The sequence below is a fragment of the Anomalospiza imberbis genome, chromosome 11 (genome assembly GCF_031753505.1).
Source record: "Anomalospiza imberbis isolate Cuckoo-Finch-1a 21T00152 chromosome 11, ASM3175350v1, whole genome shotgun sequence".
Classification (NCBI taxonomy): domain Eukaryota; kingdom Metazoa; phylum Chordata; class Aves; order Passeriformes; family Viduidae; genus Anomalospiza; species Anomalospiza imberbis.
In genome coordinates, this window is record NC_089691.1 from 6,762,745 (window position 1) to 6,779,457 (window position 16,713).

Below are 16,713 nucleotides of genomic sequence, written 5' to 3' on the forward strand. Positions count from 1 at the left end.
CTCCTGTGAGTCTAGCATATTATTCTGCTGTCATCCAAACACAGATCAGAAATACTTACTAAATGCTTCTACTTATTTTCATCGTCATTAACAATTGCAGCATTTCCATTTCAAAGAGACCTTATACAATTCATTTTTCTGTTTCAAGCAGAATGTTTAAATTCTTTAGTGCCCTTGAAGATAGCAGCCAAGGATAATTTTACATTTTCCTTTTCATTTCTAGTTTTCTGCACTTCATTTCTAATTTATATTAACTGTGCTCAGCTCACCCTCCCCTTCCACATTGCTTTCACATTTTTGTTCCTAATGCTGTCTTTGCCACTGAACAATGTTCAGCTTTATGAAGATAACTATTTCCTGGGGGCAAATCACACTTTTTTGCACTGTTTTAAAATAATACCTAATTCTAATATCATTTTCTTACACAACACTTGCCAAATTTAACTCAAGAAGTCTCTTACCTTTGCTTAAGTTATATTTTACAGTATTAGCTGGGAGAGTCTTCTTTTTCTTTAGGTTTACATTTAACAAGGTCACAGTGATGCTGCCATTACCAGCTCCCAATCCAGCTCTAAAATCCTTTGCTCCCAGATGTGCTGGGTCTGTTAAAACACTATTTAATGGTTTCTTGGAGTCCACACTGCACATCAATCCTTCCACTTGAAGAGGCAGCACCTGCTGACCTGTGTAACCAACCACCACATGTTTATCTTCTCAGGATGCACATTCCTGGACTCCCATTGTCCCCGAGTCCATGTGGCACGAGGGACTAACATGTACCTTCATCCCCAGCACCAGGTCAGGACACTGCTGCTCTCCTCGGCATGCAGAGCATCCTCCCACTGCTCTCACTGGTGCTGGCCGTAGAGTTAGGCTTTAGAAGTGTGCTCCAAAAATGGGTGTGAAGGAAGGGAATTAAAATATTATGGCTTGGAAATTGCAGAGGGATAAAGTATGAACCTGAATTCTGCACAGTGCTGATCCTGACACAGGCTGGCAGCTGGGGATTGAGATCCCACTGCCTCAGGGGGACCAAGGCAAGGACAAAAGGAAAGGCAAGGGAAGAGATCATCAGTGAAAAGAGTAGAAATCTTCTTGGGTCTCTTTTGGCACAAAACCCTTCTAGGTGGAAGCAAGAGGAAAAAACAAGAATAGAAAAAGACCACATGAACAACAGATTTCCTGAAAAGCTTTAAACTCCCAGGACCATGGGTATCTCATGCCACCCAACAAGAAATGAGTGTTCTGTCTTGTCAAACTGTTTCCTCCTGACACCTTCACTGAATCATCCTGTACAAAGACAAACCTCCTCAGGGTGGCCAAAACCAACTGCACAAACACCTCCAGCAGGCTGCTGTTAGGCCCATCAGGATTAGAAAAGCACACAATGAGAGGAAGCACATGACACTAAAGGCACAACTTCCTAGAGGTATGAAACATCCCCTTTGCAGCTCTGCCCTTGCCTCCAGGACTGATGACAGCTGTCACCAATACCTGTGGTGACTGTTCCTGCTGCCTGGGCACTAGAGCAGCACAAATCTAGGAACCCCTGGCACAGTTACAACCACAGGCAGAATTCCTCTTTGCTTCCACTTAAGCCAGGAGGAGTTCTGAGAAACTGCTGCCACATGTTCCCTCCATGACTCAGTGCTTAACCAGCAGCTCTTACTCAGTGCTGGCTTCATTTCAGACTGATTGCAGTGTAGGGTCCCACAATCAAAGCCTTGCAGAAGAAAGACCAGAGCTGGGCAACAGTGGCAATACTCACGTCTATGAAGACATCTAAATATTCTTCTGGCTACAAATGAACAGGAGCAGTGGTACTCAAGGATGAGATACTCAGGAAAGCTTCTGTCCTTTGGGTCCCACTTAGTCCCTCTTATCTGAGGCAAGTCTGTCCCAAAGCCTTCAAAAGCAGCCCCCCTCATCTCTGAGACTCTGGTGACAGCCTGGCTTTAGCAAGCAGCCACCACTGAGGTCAGTTTAGCTGTCTGCCACCTCAGCCATGCCATGTCCCTACTCGCAGTGCTGTCACTCTGTAAGGGGTGAAGGGCCACTTCCCCCACAAACCCACACAGCACCTTCCCTTCCCCTTGCTGGCCATGCCTGGTGGTGGAGGCCACAGAGGTCTCCAGCAATGACTCACTGTTGACAGTGATCAGGGAATTCTGTGCTGATTCCCAGAGTAAAAAGGTGTCTTTGTGGGTAAGTTTTTTCCAGATCAGCGCCCTGACCCTCCATCCAGGAGAAAGACACTGAAATTCCATGCTCTCCCCTCCATGCAGAGGGAGCGTGGAGGAGGAGGAGGAGTGAGAGTGCTTGGCATAATGGGAAACAGCTTTGAGGAAACCACGGAGCTTCTGTTCCACTTCCTTGTTCTCTTCTGACCAACCCTTATGTTATCCAACACAGGTAAGGTTAGATTTGTTTCCTTTCACTACATTTGGAACTGAGAGACAAAACAGTAACAACCCTGTGAAGTCAAAGCTTTCACCTATGCTTAGGTTAATGGGGGAAGGAACAATAGGAAAAGGAATATATTCACTTTTCAGAGAACTCTACAATTAATTGCACCACTCCAAGTTAATACTAAGCACAATTCTCCACTTCTTTCCCTGCTCACACAGAAACAAACAGTGCTATTGAGGAATAAGTATTTGGAATGAATCAACACAAAGCCAATACAACACCATTTTGCTGCAAAGTGCTGCAGCCTCATCCCCACTCTGTGCTGAGCAGCACTGATCCTGCCACAGTGTCTCTCTACCACTCTGTCAGGAAGGAAAATCAAACACATGAAAAATTAATCAGTAACTGCTTGGAGACACCTTTACTCTGCCAGAGAGATGTGAAGAAGCACTTTTGTCAACCAGACCTGTGCCCAAGCTGCTCCAAACACCCTCTGCAGGTGACTAACTCCCGATTTACACGCAGCACCTGAATAACACCTGCACCAGAGCAAGCACTTAACAGCCCTCAGCAGCCAGGAAAAGGCACTGCTCACGGGTGTCCCCACTCACCACATCAGTCATCAAATACTTCACACAAAGGTCAACCATCCCCAACGTGGGCCAAGCTCAGCCCACAACACTGGCAGAACCCAAAACCAAATAAAGCAAAACCCTAACAATCTGGTCATCGTTTCTACTGTCACTTAAAAGAGAATGAAAAAACCACCAAACTCTTTGATGTTCCACAACCTATGACACTGTGTGTTACATAAATGCAGCTCTTGAATCTCTCTCATTCAGGTAAAGTCACTGAAAAGCCCAGGAGCTTGATGTGAGCTGTCAGCTTCAAGTGAGATACCTTCCAGCAGAGCCAGGGGTGTGGAGACAATAGCCACACAAGCTGGTGTGATCAGAGCAAGGGATCCTCTAAACAGCTTGGCAGAGATTTTATCAGAGCTGGGCAGGCACCAGTCACAGCCTGAGTCACTTGGCAGGAGCCACCTACCATTAACCCCTGCCAGCAGGGACTGTAGGTGGAAAATTACAGGTGTGCTGCAGATCAAGGCTGTGTAACAGGTCACTCTGAGGGGTTGTGCTGCAGATGCTTCACCAGGTGTCAAAGTGAACTGTGAAAGTATAAAGCCCTCAGAAAATGGGTAAAACAAGAAGTAACAGGCTAGAGGCACCTCACACACATATCACTGTGATCTTCCATGACATTTGCAGTTGAACTTAACTTTTACCAGATGACGGCCTGTCTCTGTGTGATAGCCCTTACTCTGAGCCACTGAAATAAAAGGCAAATGCCTGCAGGGACCGTGCTGCTTCTCCTGGCCAGCAGCAGCCCAGAGGAGTCAGAATAACAGGCACAACGCTGAGGCTGGAGTAGTTCCTGATTTGTACAGTTCTTTTCAGGGTATTACATCATGTTAGTTCACTTCCTCAACGGATTTCCTCTCCAAGCTCTGGCACCACTGCCCTGAACACAGATTGCAGCATCATGCACAGATCCCTTCCTTCTTGTCCTTCCTGGTTGTTCAGCTGCATTTAAGAGAAGTGGACATTAAAATCCACCTCCTCCTTAGGAGCTGGACCATACTTCCCAGCTGGGCACTGAGCTCTGTATTACCAAGACTGTAGAATCCCAGATGTAGCCAGGATGAGGAAAGATGGGGTAATCCCCACTGCCTGCTGCCTTCTTCCTCATTTCATGAATGCATCTTCTAATGCCCATCTGCTCCTTCTTTTGATCTGCTGCATCCTCACAGAGACTGCAAGCAGTGATTGAACTGAGTATGGAAGACTCTCCATGTCCAAAATTACCAAGATATTTGGCCCTTCAGATATTTTTACAACCCAGTGGTACAAAATCTAATGGTGTGGCACTGGTTATAACCGACATATTTCAAGAACAGGCTCACTTCCCTTGAATCTGAACCAAGTCAAAGAGTTGTGCCAAGTTCCCTCCTGCCACATTCCCCACCTGCCATATGGAAGGGTGTTTATAAATCCACATAGCCGGCTTGTCTTTCAGAGAAAGCGACAAGGTCCAGTCCATTGGGTGTTGGAATTGAGCACTGCACAAGAAGCACTAGGCCCCCAATGCCTTATGGATAATGGCATAGCTCATTTTAGTTCTTCACCTTTCCTTCAGAGCAGGAAGAAACCATCTCAGCACAAGTGACCAACCACACTGACACAAAGAACAACCCCAGCTGCCAAACTGAGTGTGGAGACAGGAACAGCTGGTAGGAGCACAGGACAGGAGATGGGGTATCCTCTGCACCAGAGCTGCACTAATGTCCTAACTGAGACACAAATGGGTGACATAACTTCTAGGATAAAGGCCTTTCATTATTCAGTGCAGGGATTTTATCCCTTTAATGGAAATATCTTGACAGTTATGGGTAGGAGCATTCAGATTACAGGGCAACAGTAGTGATGCTTTTTTATCTTGTGCAACACACTCCAAACTCTGTTTGTTCTGACTGAAGAAACTGTTCTGAGTCCCTTCAATGGGATTTAAGAACACACCTTTGGGCATTCATGTACTCCACCCTGCATTACTTACTGTCCAACTGAGGCTGATGCAAACACAGGAGGAGAATCTCATTGCAATGACCCTCACCTCTCTCACCAGTGGAAAGAATGAAACTCAGCTTGAGGGAGGAGCTGAGCAGGTCATTCTGACAGGATAAGCAGGAACTGTGGTAAAATGACCCCTTAATTGGGAAAAAAACTCCTTGAAATTTCTTTCATCCCAGTTAGGGGTACAAACCAGGAAATACCATTCACTTTCCTTCTCTTACTGGAGAAGTGTGCCTGGGTAGCTCCACAGCTGTCTCTCCATCCAGCTGAGGGTGGGGTCTGATACTCACTGGTGGCTTTCACAAGCTCCCATATCTGTAGGGCAGCCCTGTGGTTGTGTAAGCCAGGCTAAACAGGCTTTTGTGACTCAGTCCTATAGGCAGCAGAGAGATGTGGCAGTGACACAACATAAAGAGACAAGGAAAACATTTTCCAAACATCTTCTGATATTCCGTGGGTGCTGCCACTCTGGAACATCCATAGGTGAGGGATTCTCTGTATGATTTACAGAAACACACAAACTCTTGAGGATCCACTGTTCTCAGCTCAAACACCTGCAAACCCTTGAAAGTTTCAAAACTGAGTGTGTACTCAGGGCAAAACCCCAAGTTTACAACTACTAATTTTTCAGAATTCTTTCAGTCCTCTCTTACATCCACTACAATTGATTACATCCCCTGCTCCAGTTTGGAGTAAGCAGCAGCAAGAAGGAAAAGCAAATGAGATCTGAATCCTTTGTTTCTGTTACTGTTGTTTGTTGAAACTAATGTAATAAAAATAGCCTCTCAATGGGCAAAGGTTTCTTACATTAACTAAGAGAATTACAAAGCAAAGGCATGAAACCAGTACAACAAAATCACCTTCCTTGGTTTCATTTAAGATGTGAGGGAAAGAAGAGAAAGAATGGAGTGGCAGAGGAAGGAAAAAGACATGGAAAGAAAAACAGAAATTTGTGTTGACTATCTCCTATACAGATTATTCTCTATGTTACATTGACAGAAAGTACAAAAGAGTTTGGGGGAAGTCTCAGAAGTCTAAGAAGGAGATAGATCCATCTTAATTACGATTTCTCAAAGCTTTCAACTTCTTAGGGAGGAGCATTTGTTGTATTCCCCTCTTCTATTTGCCAAGACAGAAGCCTCTGTGTGGGCAGCTTCTCCAAATGCCTCTGTGTTGCTAAGGCAAACATCCTACGACAGCTTAGAACAAAGATATTCTTACCATAGCTGAACAGGCATTGTTTGGACAACTGAGAAGAAAACTTTTGTCTTTACAGCATGGTAAGTCTCTGACTCCATTTTTCAATTACTGCAGAAAAAAACAAAGTGAAAGAAAATCCCTTTTCCCTGCAGACTACAGATACAGGACTCACAGAATCCAAGCACTAGATACAGTCAAAACTGGATGTCTGCAGAGCTCAGCTACTCTGAAACTCCTCTCCTGAAGCTGATTTGTACCTTGGCTATTGATTCCTGATTACAGCTGCTTCATCTGCTCCTGCAAGTCACCCTCCTGTCTGGACTGCTGGGCCAGGCTGTCTAAGGCATCTGCGTGCATGACATGAAATGAGACTATGTCAGAGAGAAAATTTGTTACTGCAGGCTCCTTTACAAAGCTCCCTTGGTTTCCATTTCTCCCTTTGAGACACTGCTTCAGAATCTCACTCCAGTGGCTGAAAATCTAATTTCCAGACTAAGTATATTAATAGCAAACTTGTACCACTTTGTCCTTGTGCCAGCATTGATCTTTGTAATAAAGGACTTTTTGTCCCCTCTAATATTTACTTGGCAATGAAGTGTTTACAGAGAGACAACCCATTCCTTCCCAGGCTTTGTTTCGTAGGCAAAACAAATTCCTCTCTTTAGGTTTTCCCTCATTTGCCAGGCTTTCTGACCCTCATTCCTCCTCCCAGCCCTGTTGTGTACCTGCCCATTTTTCAGACTGAACCCCACGCAGAGCTCTTGGCACACTCCTGCAGCTGTGTTTAAACTCCCTGTTTGCAGCAGGGCTGTCTCCCTAAACCCATTCTACAGCCATGTGAGCCCTGACTCTTCTCCACCATACATTCCTTCTAAATCTGGAGATTTTCTGGCTTGGCAAGTGGTGACAGAAGGACAGAGTCTCCACTAGATCCTCAAGCCTCAGACCTGTCCTACTCAGAAGTTCACAGCCTTTACCTGGACTCTGCAAGTTCTAAAATGCAGCCGAATACATATATCCACTGAGTCCCCTCTGCTGCCATGAACAATGGGAACATCCTTCTCCTAACAAGGCTTGGTTTCCCTCAGGCTTCCCTGCTAATGAAACATCAGTTCTCTAATCATGGGCAAACTGCCTGCACTTCACTGGGGGCTTCCTGCAGTTTTTAGGATCTTGTACATAGCTGTGCTGTCTCCCAGATCCCAGCCTTTGCCTTTCCAAGATCCACTTTCAGTATAAACCCAGGCTGGTAACAGTGGCATATGAAACACCAGTTAAGAATAAGCAAAGGTATTTTCATACACTCTTAAAGAATCAATTTGGACAGAGCTAGACCCAGATGTTAGCCTAGGAAACAAATTCTTCCACAGCCCAGATCTGCTCCTTTACTGTGGATGCTACCCCCAAATAGAACATATTTGTTTATAACAAACAAGCTGTTTCTGCAGTATCAGTTCATTTTATCTTAACTACACAGTGTAATAGCTGCATGAATTTAAGACTGATATGCCCTTCACCTATGCTGGGATCCACACTGGAATTTGGTTCCCCAAACCATGGGTTCCCAGCAGTATCTGCAGTGGCAAGGGCTGCAAGGTAACCACAGAAACACCTTCCTCCAGAAGAGCAGCCAAGGCCCACCCACCAGACATCCCATTTCAATGTAAATCAGGACAGGAAAGGAAAGTCTGGCTCCATTAATTTTGTGCCCTCGCAGTCATGCAAGCCATCTTCCTGTCACAGAACATGTCACAGTTGAGACAGCCACGATTCACAGAGTATCTCCATACAATTTCAGAAAGCTTCAGCCCAAACACAGTAACACCTCACCACTTCAGAAGAGTACAAGCATCGGCCCTCCTTGTTCTTCAGCCCAGCCTTTTATCCCCTCATGTTCATGCCCTGCACTGTGTGCCCTCTGCTCCCTTTGGTGGTTGCTCAGAGCACCTGGGCACTCCATGGCTCATTGCTGTCAGTGCTGCTCACCTGCTTCTCACAGCTGGGCCCACTGGGGATGAGGCTGGGCCAGCCCCACTCCCATCCACCACAGACTGTGTGCCTACATCTTCCCTGCTCAGGACAGCCTGGGGTTTTTTGGAACTTCTTTGTGCTGAATGTTTGGGCAGCACTTTGGAGAAGAGAAACAGGCATGGTGACATTTGGCATTTCCTGCAGGTGGAGGAGGCTCCAGGAAGAAGTCCAGCAGGGAGAGCGGGCTGTCCTGTCCCCTGCGAGGGGCAGGAGGAACAGCAGCCGAGCAGCACATTCCTGCCTCAGAAGAAGGAGGATTCCTGAATTTCCTCACACTTGACATGATGTGCCACAAGCAGTGCAGAGACAGGGAAAGGCAGCTGGTGCAGTGATGGGATTTTCAGAACTTTCACTATGGAGTCTTGGGTTTAAGTGAGAACATCCAAGACTGATGCACTGTCAGAACTCAGGAGTGCAATGAAGAGGCCTTTCCTGGGACAGGACAACAGAAAAACCCCAGCAAAACAATTTCTTGGGAAGAACTTCTTACAAGAACAGACCTTTGATTTGTTTTTTGAAAGAACATTGATAAAAGTTCCTGCCAATGCTCCTTGGAACAGCCTTGCTTCTGGCAGCTCAGAAGCTCCATTCCATAACTTCCAAATTTTATCTTAAGAGGTCTTTATGCCATATGCATCATTATTACCTTGTCCTAACATGATAAAAACAGTGAAGTATTTTATTACTTTTCAGATCATTAAGATGAATTGCTCTTTACTCCGTAATAAAATGTTACCCAGTGTTCTAGATTAAACCATTGCTGGGTGTTGTAATGGCAGTGCCAGGTTCTCATCACATGGCAAACAAGGCAGTTCTTGTTCCAGGGAATGAGATGTTTCAATCATATTAAGCAGCTGCTGTTGTTATTGATTTAAAAAAAACTAACTACCATTTTTTTGTATAATACATGTACTGTGACCTGCTACTAGGCTTTACTTAGCAAATCAACAGGAAGCATAAGCAGTACAATGACTTAAAATGGATATAACTCAAAACAAGAATTCAGAAATCCCAGAGCAAAACACTTCTAAAACTCTAAAACTGGGACACAGCATCCTCATAGGAAATTTTAAACATTATTTCATTCAGATTACAGGGAAAAGAAAAAAAAAAATCCAAACAATCTTTACAGCATCAGAACTTCCCAGGAAATAGCAATTCTGAATTAGACTCATGTGCCTTAATTCCAAGAAGCCTGAGCAGGATTTTCTGCTGGGAACAAAGTCCAAGAGGATCTGGATGGAGGGAATTCTGCAGGGATCCACAGCACAAATATGGAGGTTACAGCAGGGCAGGCGCAGCTGGCCCCAGGCTGAGCAGAGCCTTCTGGAGCAGTGAGGCACTGCCAGACTGGAGAAGGAAGGAGAATGGGAGTTCCCTTCACCCCTCTGCCCTCCAGCTGCACAGAGCAGCAGGCCAGACCTGGACAGGGAGAAGTGTCGCGCTCTGTGTGGGATGTACGGCCCCATCCACGTGGGAATGCTCACGGCTCTACTGGCAAGTGCCCACAGCTTCCAGAGGAGCTCAGGAAAAGGCCCAGTATGAGTGAGGGATGGGGCCTCCCCTCCTGCCTTTCCAGACTCTGCAGAGGAAGGTGCCAGCAAGCACCAACCCCTGCAAAGATGCAACCCCTGCAAAGATTCCAAGCAGTTGCTTTGTGGTCAGGACTCCAACGGGTTACAGGACATTCATCTAGACACCTTCATCTTTTAATTTTTGTGCTCATGACTACCTTGACCGTAACCCTGTCTCTCCTCAGCAACAAAATCACATAATTACTGAATTAAATGTTTAATTTAACACTTGACTAATGCTATTAAGTTATCCAGCTTTCACAAGTTACCAAGACCACCTCTCTAAAGACAAAATTTTTCCTCTCATAGGACTTATGGGTTTTTTTTTTTCCCCACACAGGCAACAACCATGGATGGAAAAGCCAAACTAAATGAGTAAATATCTACCTCTATACTGTTGGCTTTATTGCTGGTCAATAGGGCATGCAACCAAGCCCTGAAGTGGAACAGACAATATATTTGCTGGAGTTCATTGCACAACTCAGTACCTGTATCACGTGAGTGTGTGCGTTGCTGAGGTGGAAAAAGTTGTGCTGCTGAACAAAGGGCTACTGTCTGCTGACACAAACAAGACAAAAAACCCACTGACTTGGAAGTTAAAGTACAGAATCTACTTTCAGCCTGAGTGCCTGCTGCCCATCCACATTAAATGAAGAAGCCTTGTTTGAATGAAGCGTGAGATTAATTTGCTCTTTTCAAGCAGAGCACATGCCAGCACCAGGACTCCACCCAGCAAACCCCACCAGCTGCCAAATCACTGAAGGACAATGCAAGACTCAACTGCATTTTAGGGGGGAATTTTTCTGTCACAATGTTACTCCAAATTATCCAGCATCAAGATATATATCTATGCAAGCCAACAGCATTGGCTGGGGGAGAGTTACACAACAAGATACTGGCGGGGGAGTAGAGAAGGGAAAACTTAAGAGAGAAATGGAGCAACCTGTGAGGAGTTTCTAAGCACTGTGGCAATACAAACACCACAAACTGCAAAGGCTCAGAGAAGGATTCCAGAGAGGCAGCAAGCTCAAAGTCAAAAGATGTGGTGAGAAGGTCACTCCTGGTAAGTGGCACAGCAATCAATACAGGAGAGGAAAAAAGATTAACAGCTTAAGAGCCTCCAGTCCCTGGAAAGACTTAAATCAATGACTGGATGCTGGTTTCACAGAATACAAATACCACACAGCACCAGGTGTGCCAACTGGAATGACTTCGATGACTCCACTGAGGTCAACACAGTTGTAACAGCTTGTTCTGGGTTTACATCTGGAACATCAAAGTACTACGTAAACCTAGGTAATTAATCATCAGCCAAATGCCAGGCCAGGAATTTTATAATAATTCAAGCCTTTTTCAATAACCCAAGCAACTGTGTTCACATTCCAGACAGTCTCACGTGAGTATTCCAGTAAAAACAGAGAGGATGGCAGAAGCCACTCTCCCACCAGCACTGCTGGGTACTGCAGCTCCTGCAGCAGCTCAGGCTCCCAAGGTAAGGACTCCATGGTCACAGGCACTGGGCTACCAAGCTGATGGACATGTCCCACTGTGAACATGCTGCTGTGCATATACAAAACATGGGAGACAAGCTGACCACCAAGAAAGGAAGAAGCAGCAGGTGGGGACCTAAAACTGTAGGCAGCAGCTGATGTAAAGTGGGAATTAAAAATCTCCCACTGCTGAGGACATGCCTTGAGAAGAGTTCTGCCTCCCCTATAATCACACCCAGCCTGGCAACTTCCATAGAAACTGTGCTTATAGAAACTCAGGCCAGTGGCATTTTTGTGACACTCAGAGTGCTCTGCTCCTGAACAAGAGTGCTGTGCTCTGTCCACTGTTGCTTGCTATCACCTGTGGCCCACCAGGAATCCATCCACACTGCAGAAGGGGCTGCACTCACCTGCTGAAGTGCAGGCATCAAGCAGAAATGCTCAGTTTGCCTCCTATATACAACTTGCACCTTATAGAGGCTCAGTCCCACACTTCTACTTAGGATTTCAGAGAGGCGAAGCAGGAATGTGGCAGCACAGGCCTTCCCTCCTAAAACCTCAGCTTCATTTTAACACATCCGTTCCCAAGAATCTTGCCTTCCCTAGATGAGCTTCATGTAATGTTTTCTTCACCTCTCCCTTCCTCCAAACAATCTGCTATTTGTGTGCATCCAGGTTGTGCAGCATTTAGCAATGGCTGTGCCAGTAACACACTGTGAAAATTACTCTCCTGTCACATCCCAACACCACGGCTCTCAAAATCAAACATTTCTTGGTAACACTGTCCATCAAGGAATAGCAATCACTGCTTTTTGCTCTCGAGGCACCATCATCCTTCCAAGGAACAGCTGGGATGGAGACTATTTAAAATGCCAGTAAAGGGAGGAGGAAGTACAGCTACAGCTGGGTTTGCCAGAACTGCCACTAAGAGCATTTGAGCTCTTGCTGTGACTCTGCCATGGCTCTTCTTTTGTTGTGCCTCAGTTTCTCACCACACCTGTTGCCACTGGATATTTGGATGGTGAACTCTTCTTTTCCATGTTGCAAATTTCAGCCCAGAACCTAAGAATTCCTGCCAAGGACAGGATGATTTCAGAACATCCCAGCTGTTACAAAAGAAAGGATGAAGTGTGAAACTACTTATGTAGACCTTTGAAGCAAGCTGAACCCAGAGCAAACATTGAATAGAGCCAAGGCTCCTTCCTCCCCAGGCAGCAGTTTGTTCACATGCAGTGGTTCTAAGGCCTTCCATCCTGGAGTAACCTGGCTCATGGTTATCTCTATAATGATGACAGGACAGCTGCCACTGAAATCACATCCATGCTCACTCTGCCCAAAATGCTGAGCACACAAAAAACCACTGAAGGATGACCATTCAGGTGTGCTAGTGAAGGGAGCAGATGAAGCAGATCTCTAGAGCTAGAAATTGCCACTTAAACAAAACTACAGTTCTGACATTAGCCACACTAAGGAGACAAACTACAGAGACCACAATATGTGGCAGCATTTCTCTGCACCTGTGCTGCTGTGTCTGCAGCACAACACATCTGACACTCATGCACTGTCAGAGCAGCAGTGGCTGCTGTGCACAGGATGCACCTTCCCAGCCCTCTGCAGCAGCCCCTGTCACAGTCTTTTGCTCAGAGAGGCACTCGCTGCAGAGAAGTGACTGCTCGTGCTCTGCACACTTGCACATCCTCTGGGTTTGCATGGGAAAGCAGCAAAGCCAATCTGGTTTATCACACTGCAGCAGGGTGCTGAGTCCTGTCACCAAGCAGCAGATGAGATGAATTTCATAAAAGTGCTCCTGTGCTCACCAAAGACTGGATGGACCACACTGAGATTTGCCAGCAGCTGCCAAGGAAAAGAAACAGAGAAGAACTGTGATGTGACCCTCCACAGAACAACATCTGAAACTTCTGACACGGAACTCAAAGCATCTCAAAACATCTATGGAAAGAGGAAATAGCCTGGAAGCTGGATTAAATCTCTCTTGGTACCTCATTATCTTCTTGAGTATGAGAAAGAAACCTTCTTATTTTTTCATCAGGATTGTATTTTATTAAAACTTCAATGTTCTTGGTAACTTTTACAAACAAACAAACAAACAAACAAAGTAATGCAAATTATGGCATGGTCTTCACTTGGGACTGCTCTATAACAGGGTGAGCTCTAGCAGCTTTATTATCCCACTCACCGGAGGCTCAAGTATTACCTCTAACAAGTCTGAAGCACACATGGTCCCCCTTACATTTCACAAGCTGGGAAGGAGGGATGTGCAAGTCGCCTACAGAAAGAAGTGCTGGAGTTCTTTGTCTCAGAAATGAAGACTGTGAGGAAATATGGGAACAGACTACCACATGGAAGGTGCTCTAAGGAGAGAGACAGCTGTTCTCCACCTCAGAACACCTCAGAATGCTCAGCTTTAGTCACAGCAAAGCTGCCATGACAAGAGAAAACTCTAGCAGATAGAAGCACAAAGCACCAGGACAGATTGTGTGCTAAAGTCCTAACCAGCAATCTGAGCCTCTGGGTCAGGCTGGGCAAACATTTGTCAGGAATGAAGTAAGGCAAGCTGATGCTGACTTGGATGGGGAAATTGGGCTAGATGACAGTCAAGCTCCCTTCCAAGCCATTTTGATCTATGGCCCTATACTGAGGAACTGAATGCTGGCCAGTAATCCACACACACAGGCGTGGGACCCCAGAGATGCCCTGTGTCACCCTAATGCAGTCCCTCTGTGTCTGTCAGTTCCTCTCATGGAAAGCCGTCTCAGCCCTACAAGGGCACAGGCTCAGCAGAGAACACTGTGAGGCTAAATGTTTGTCTCTAAGGTCCCTGCAAAGTCACTTTCACCCCATATCTCAGGTGGAGACTCAAAGCACGGTCAGTTGCTTGCACTTTAGGGTGCTCTCATGGACATTACACCAGAACAAGAATGGAATTTATTTCTGACCTCCAGCCCTAGGGGGACTTTGGGTCTCCCATTCACAGCAGGAAGTACAACCCCCTCCCCTGTCACAGCTGAGTCCTCTTGCAGCCCCCCTCCAGCCCACTGGGAAGTTCTGTTTCCCCAGCACAGGAACTGAGCCTAAAGCCCCATTTGCACCTGCACCTACACTCCCAGCCCTCTGCCGACCCCAGCTCTCGCTCTCCCTGGGCCTGCACCTTGCCCAAAGTGGGAAGGCTGAGGCAGGAGTGTCTCCAGCAGGGACACAGCTAAACTGGGACCGCAGCTCCATCTGCAGGGCTCTGCCAAAGCGGCTCCTCCTCGGGGAAGGGCAGTGTCACCCCAGCAGATACTGCATACCCAGCAACCCCCAAAACACACATGTGAGCACAAACACAACCAGGCTCCTCAGGGTCCTGAAATCAAACAAAGCCCCTCTCTGACAGCATCACCTCAGGAATCAAATCACCATTTGGATACAGTTCCCAAGACCCAGCAAATTCCCAGAAAATTCAATGTATGTTAGATACTGGATGATGCAGCATGCCGGGTGAAGCCTCAGCCTTTGTGGCTCCAGGGAGCAGCTCACATGCCTGGGGCTCTGCCAGGGTCAGCTCAGCCTCCTGCCCTCAGGCAACACAAACGTGGCCCAGGGCTCCACAGCCAGGCTCCTTAAAACCTCCAAAGAGCTTTCCAGTGCTTCTGTACCAAAAGGAGCCCGGGCCAATCTGTGTAAAGCAGAGGAACACACTGTACTACACCAGCACATTCCCTCGGATGCGAGTCTGACAGGAACATCCAGCCTCCTGGGAGGAACAGCAATTTTTCCTTTTATGAGAAGGTCAGCAGGACCATGTGATTTTCCAAGATATATAACCAGTATGCAATGCAAATACATAGAAATGCAAGTGTTTTAGTGGTAAGTATAGGAATTTAACACTTGACCTACTGGATTAGACCAATAGTCTTTCTTGCAGGGGATTTGTCCTGCTCAGGGCTCAGATAAGGGATTGACTGATGCTTCCAAGAAAAAGCACACTGCCTTCTGCAGTCCAGCCACTGGCACTTTTAGAGGGCCACCTAACACCTGTCTGCTGCAGGGAACCAGCCCATCCTCTAAAGAATACAGCATGATGCTGTTTAACATCCCCATCGGCCCATGGACTACCCAGCTTTTAAGGCCTCCTGCAGAAGCAGGCTGTGTATAATGCTCTGTTTCATACACAAACACTGCTAACACCCAGAAGAAATCAGAGAACTCATTTTTCTAAATTTAATTTTTAAACAGAGTCTGACAAACTGAACTTAATGCCCCTAAATTACTATTAAAAAAATCCACAACCACACAAAACACCCTTTGACTGTACTTTGTACTCATGGCTCTAGGAGTCCTGAAATCAGCTGTACTGAAATTGTATTTCCAAACCTGTGCTCAAGTGCACTTTAACTGATCTATTTTTGTTCTCTCCTTCCCTAGATTTCCTCTACTGTGTTTAACCAGGGCAGGTATTGCAGGCCAGAGAAGACTCACAAATTCAAGTAAAGAGTGTACAGGACATGGTAAACTACTGGAGTGGTTAAATATAATGTGAGACGCACAATGGGCGAAAGGCAAGTCTGTGAACTGAGCTGTGAGTAGGGAAAGGTTCCAGAAGGAACCCAAGTGCTGGTTCTCAGAGAGAGCTCAGGTGTCAGGTGGGAAAGCAGGGCCGATGTTCACGAGTGAAGGGGATGGAGAAAACTCATTTGAGGAGTAAGAGAGCGAGAGAGGCAGAGGGGAAAGGGAACAGATGTATCAGGGCTCATGTAACACCCTGTAAACCTGCTGCAGCCTTCCAACAGACTCAGTTTGCTGCTGCATGTCCTGCCTGATACTTCTGGCTGTCCAGGCCAGCCTGGACAGAGCCTGAGAGCTCCTCCCTGGCACACACACACACACAGCAGGGCCTTGTCTGGATGCTCCCACCCCTCCTGAGTGCTCACCTGCACTGGCCCAGCAACTGCTTCCATCTGGACTGGCAGACCAGCCCCTTTCCTTGGCTTGCTTTCCTTCCTTCCCTGGCTAGCTATGGTCCAGAAGGGAACCTGCACCACTGGAAACAGCAGCAACAGCAAGCAGCAGCTTGAATTGAATCCTGCCATTATTTACACTGACATGATGTTGACTGTCCACTTTAGGGACTTCTCTCAGTGCTGTTTCAGGCAGTCCTAGTCTGAGTCATCCTTCCCTAAGAGACAGGCCTCAGCTACTCCCACGCCTGTCAAGAGACTGCGTCTTACTCCAAACTCAGCTTGTCAAACTTTGTGCAGGTTATTTCACCTCCTGTTTTTCAATTTCTCCATCTGCAAAAGCAGAGTAGTGGCTCTGGTCTTCTCTTTAAAGTGTTGCAATTAAATGCCTCATGTGGAATTTAGGCATTTCTATTAC

The 16,713-nt window shown here is 46.4% G+C and overlaps 1 protein-coding gene across 2 annotated transcripts in view; it reads right to left on the reverse strand.

Annotated features, from left to right (window-relative positions):
- Positions 1-16,581, reverse strand: part of MAPKAPK3 (MAPK activated protein kinase 3) — a 115,957-nt gene extending 99,376 nt beyond the window's left edge. For both annotated transcript variants that reach the window (XM_068201620.1, XM_068201619.1), the window contains exon 1: positions 16,269-16,581. In XM_068201620.1, coding sequence (XP_068057721.1) covers positions 16,269-16,427 — 159 coding nt within the window. In that variant the 5' untranslated portion in view covers positions 16,428-16,581. The remainder of the gene's footprint in view (positions 1-16,268) is intronic.
- Between the last annotated feature and the right edge of the window lie 132 nt (positions 16,582-16,713).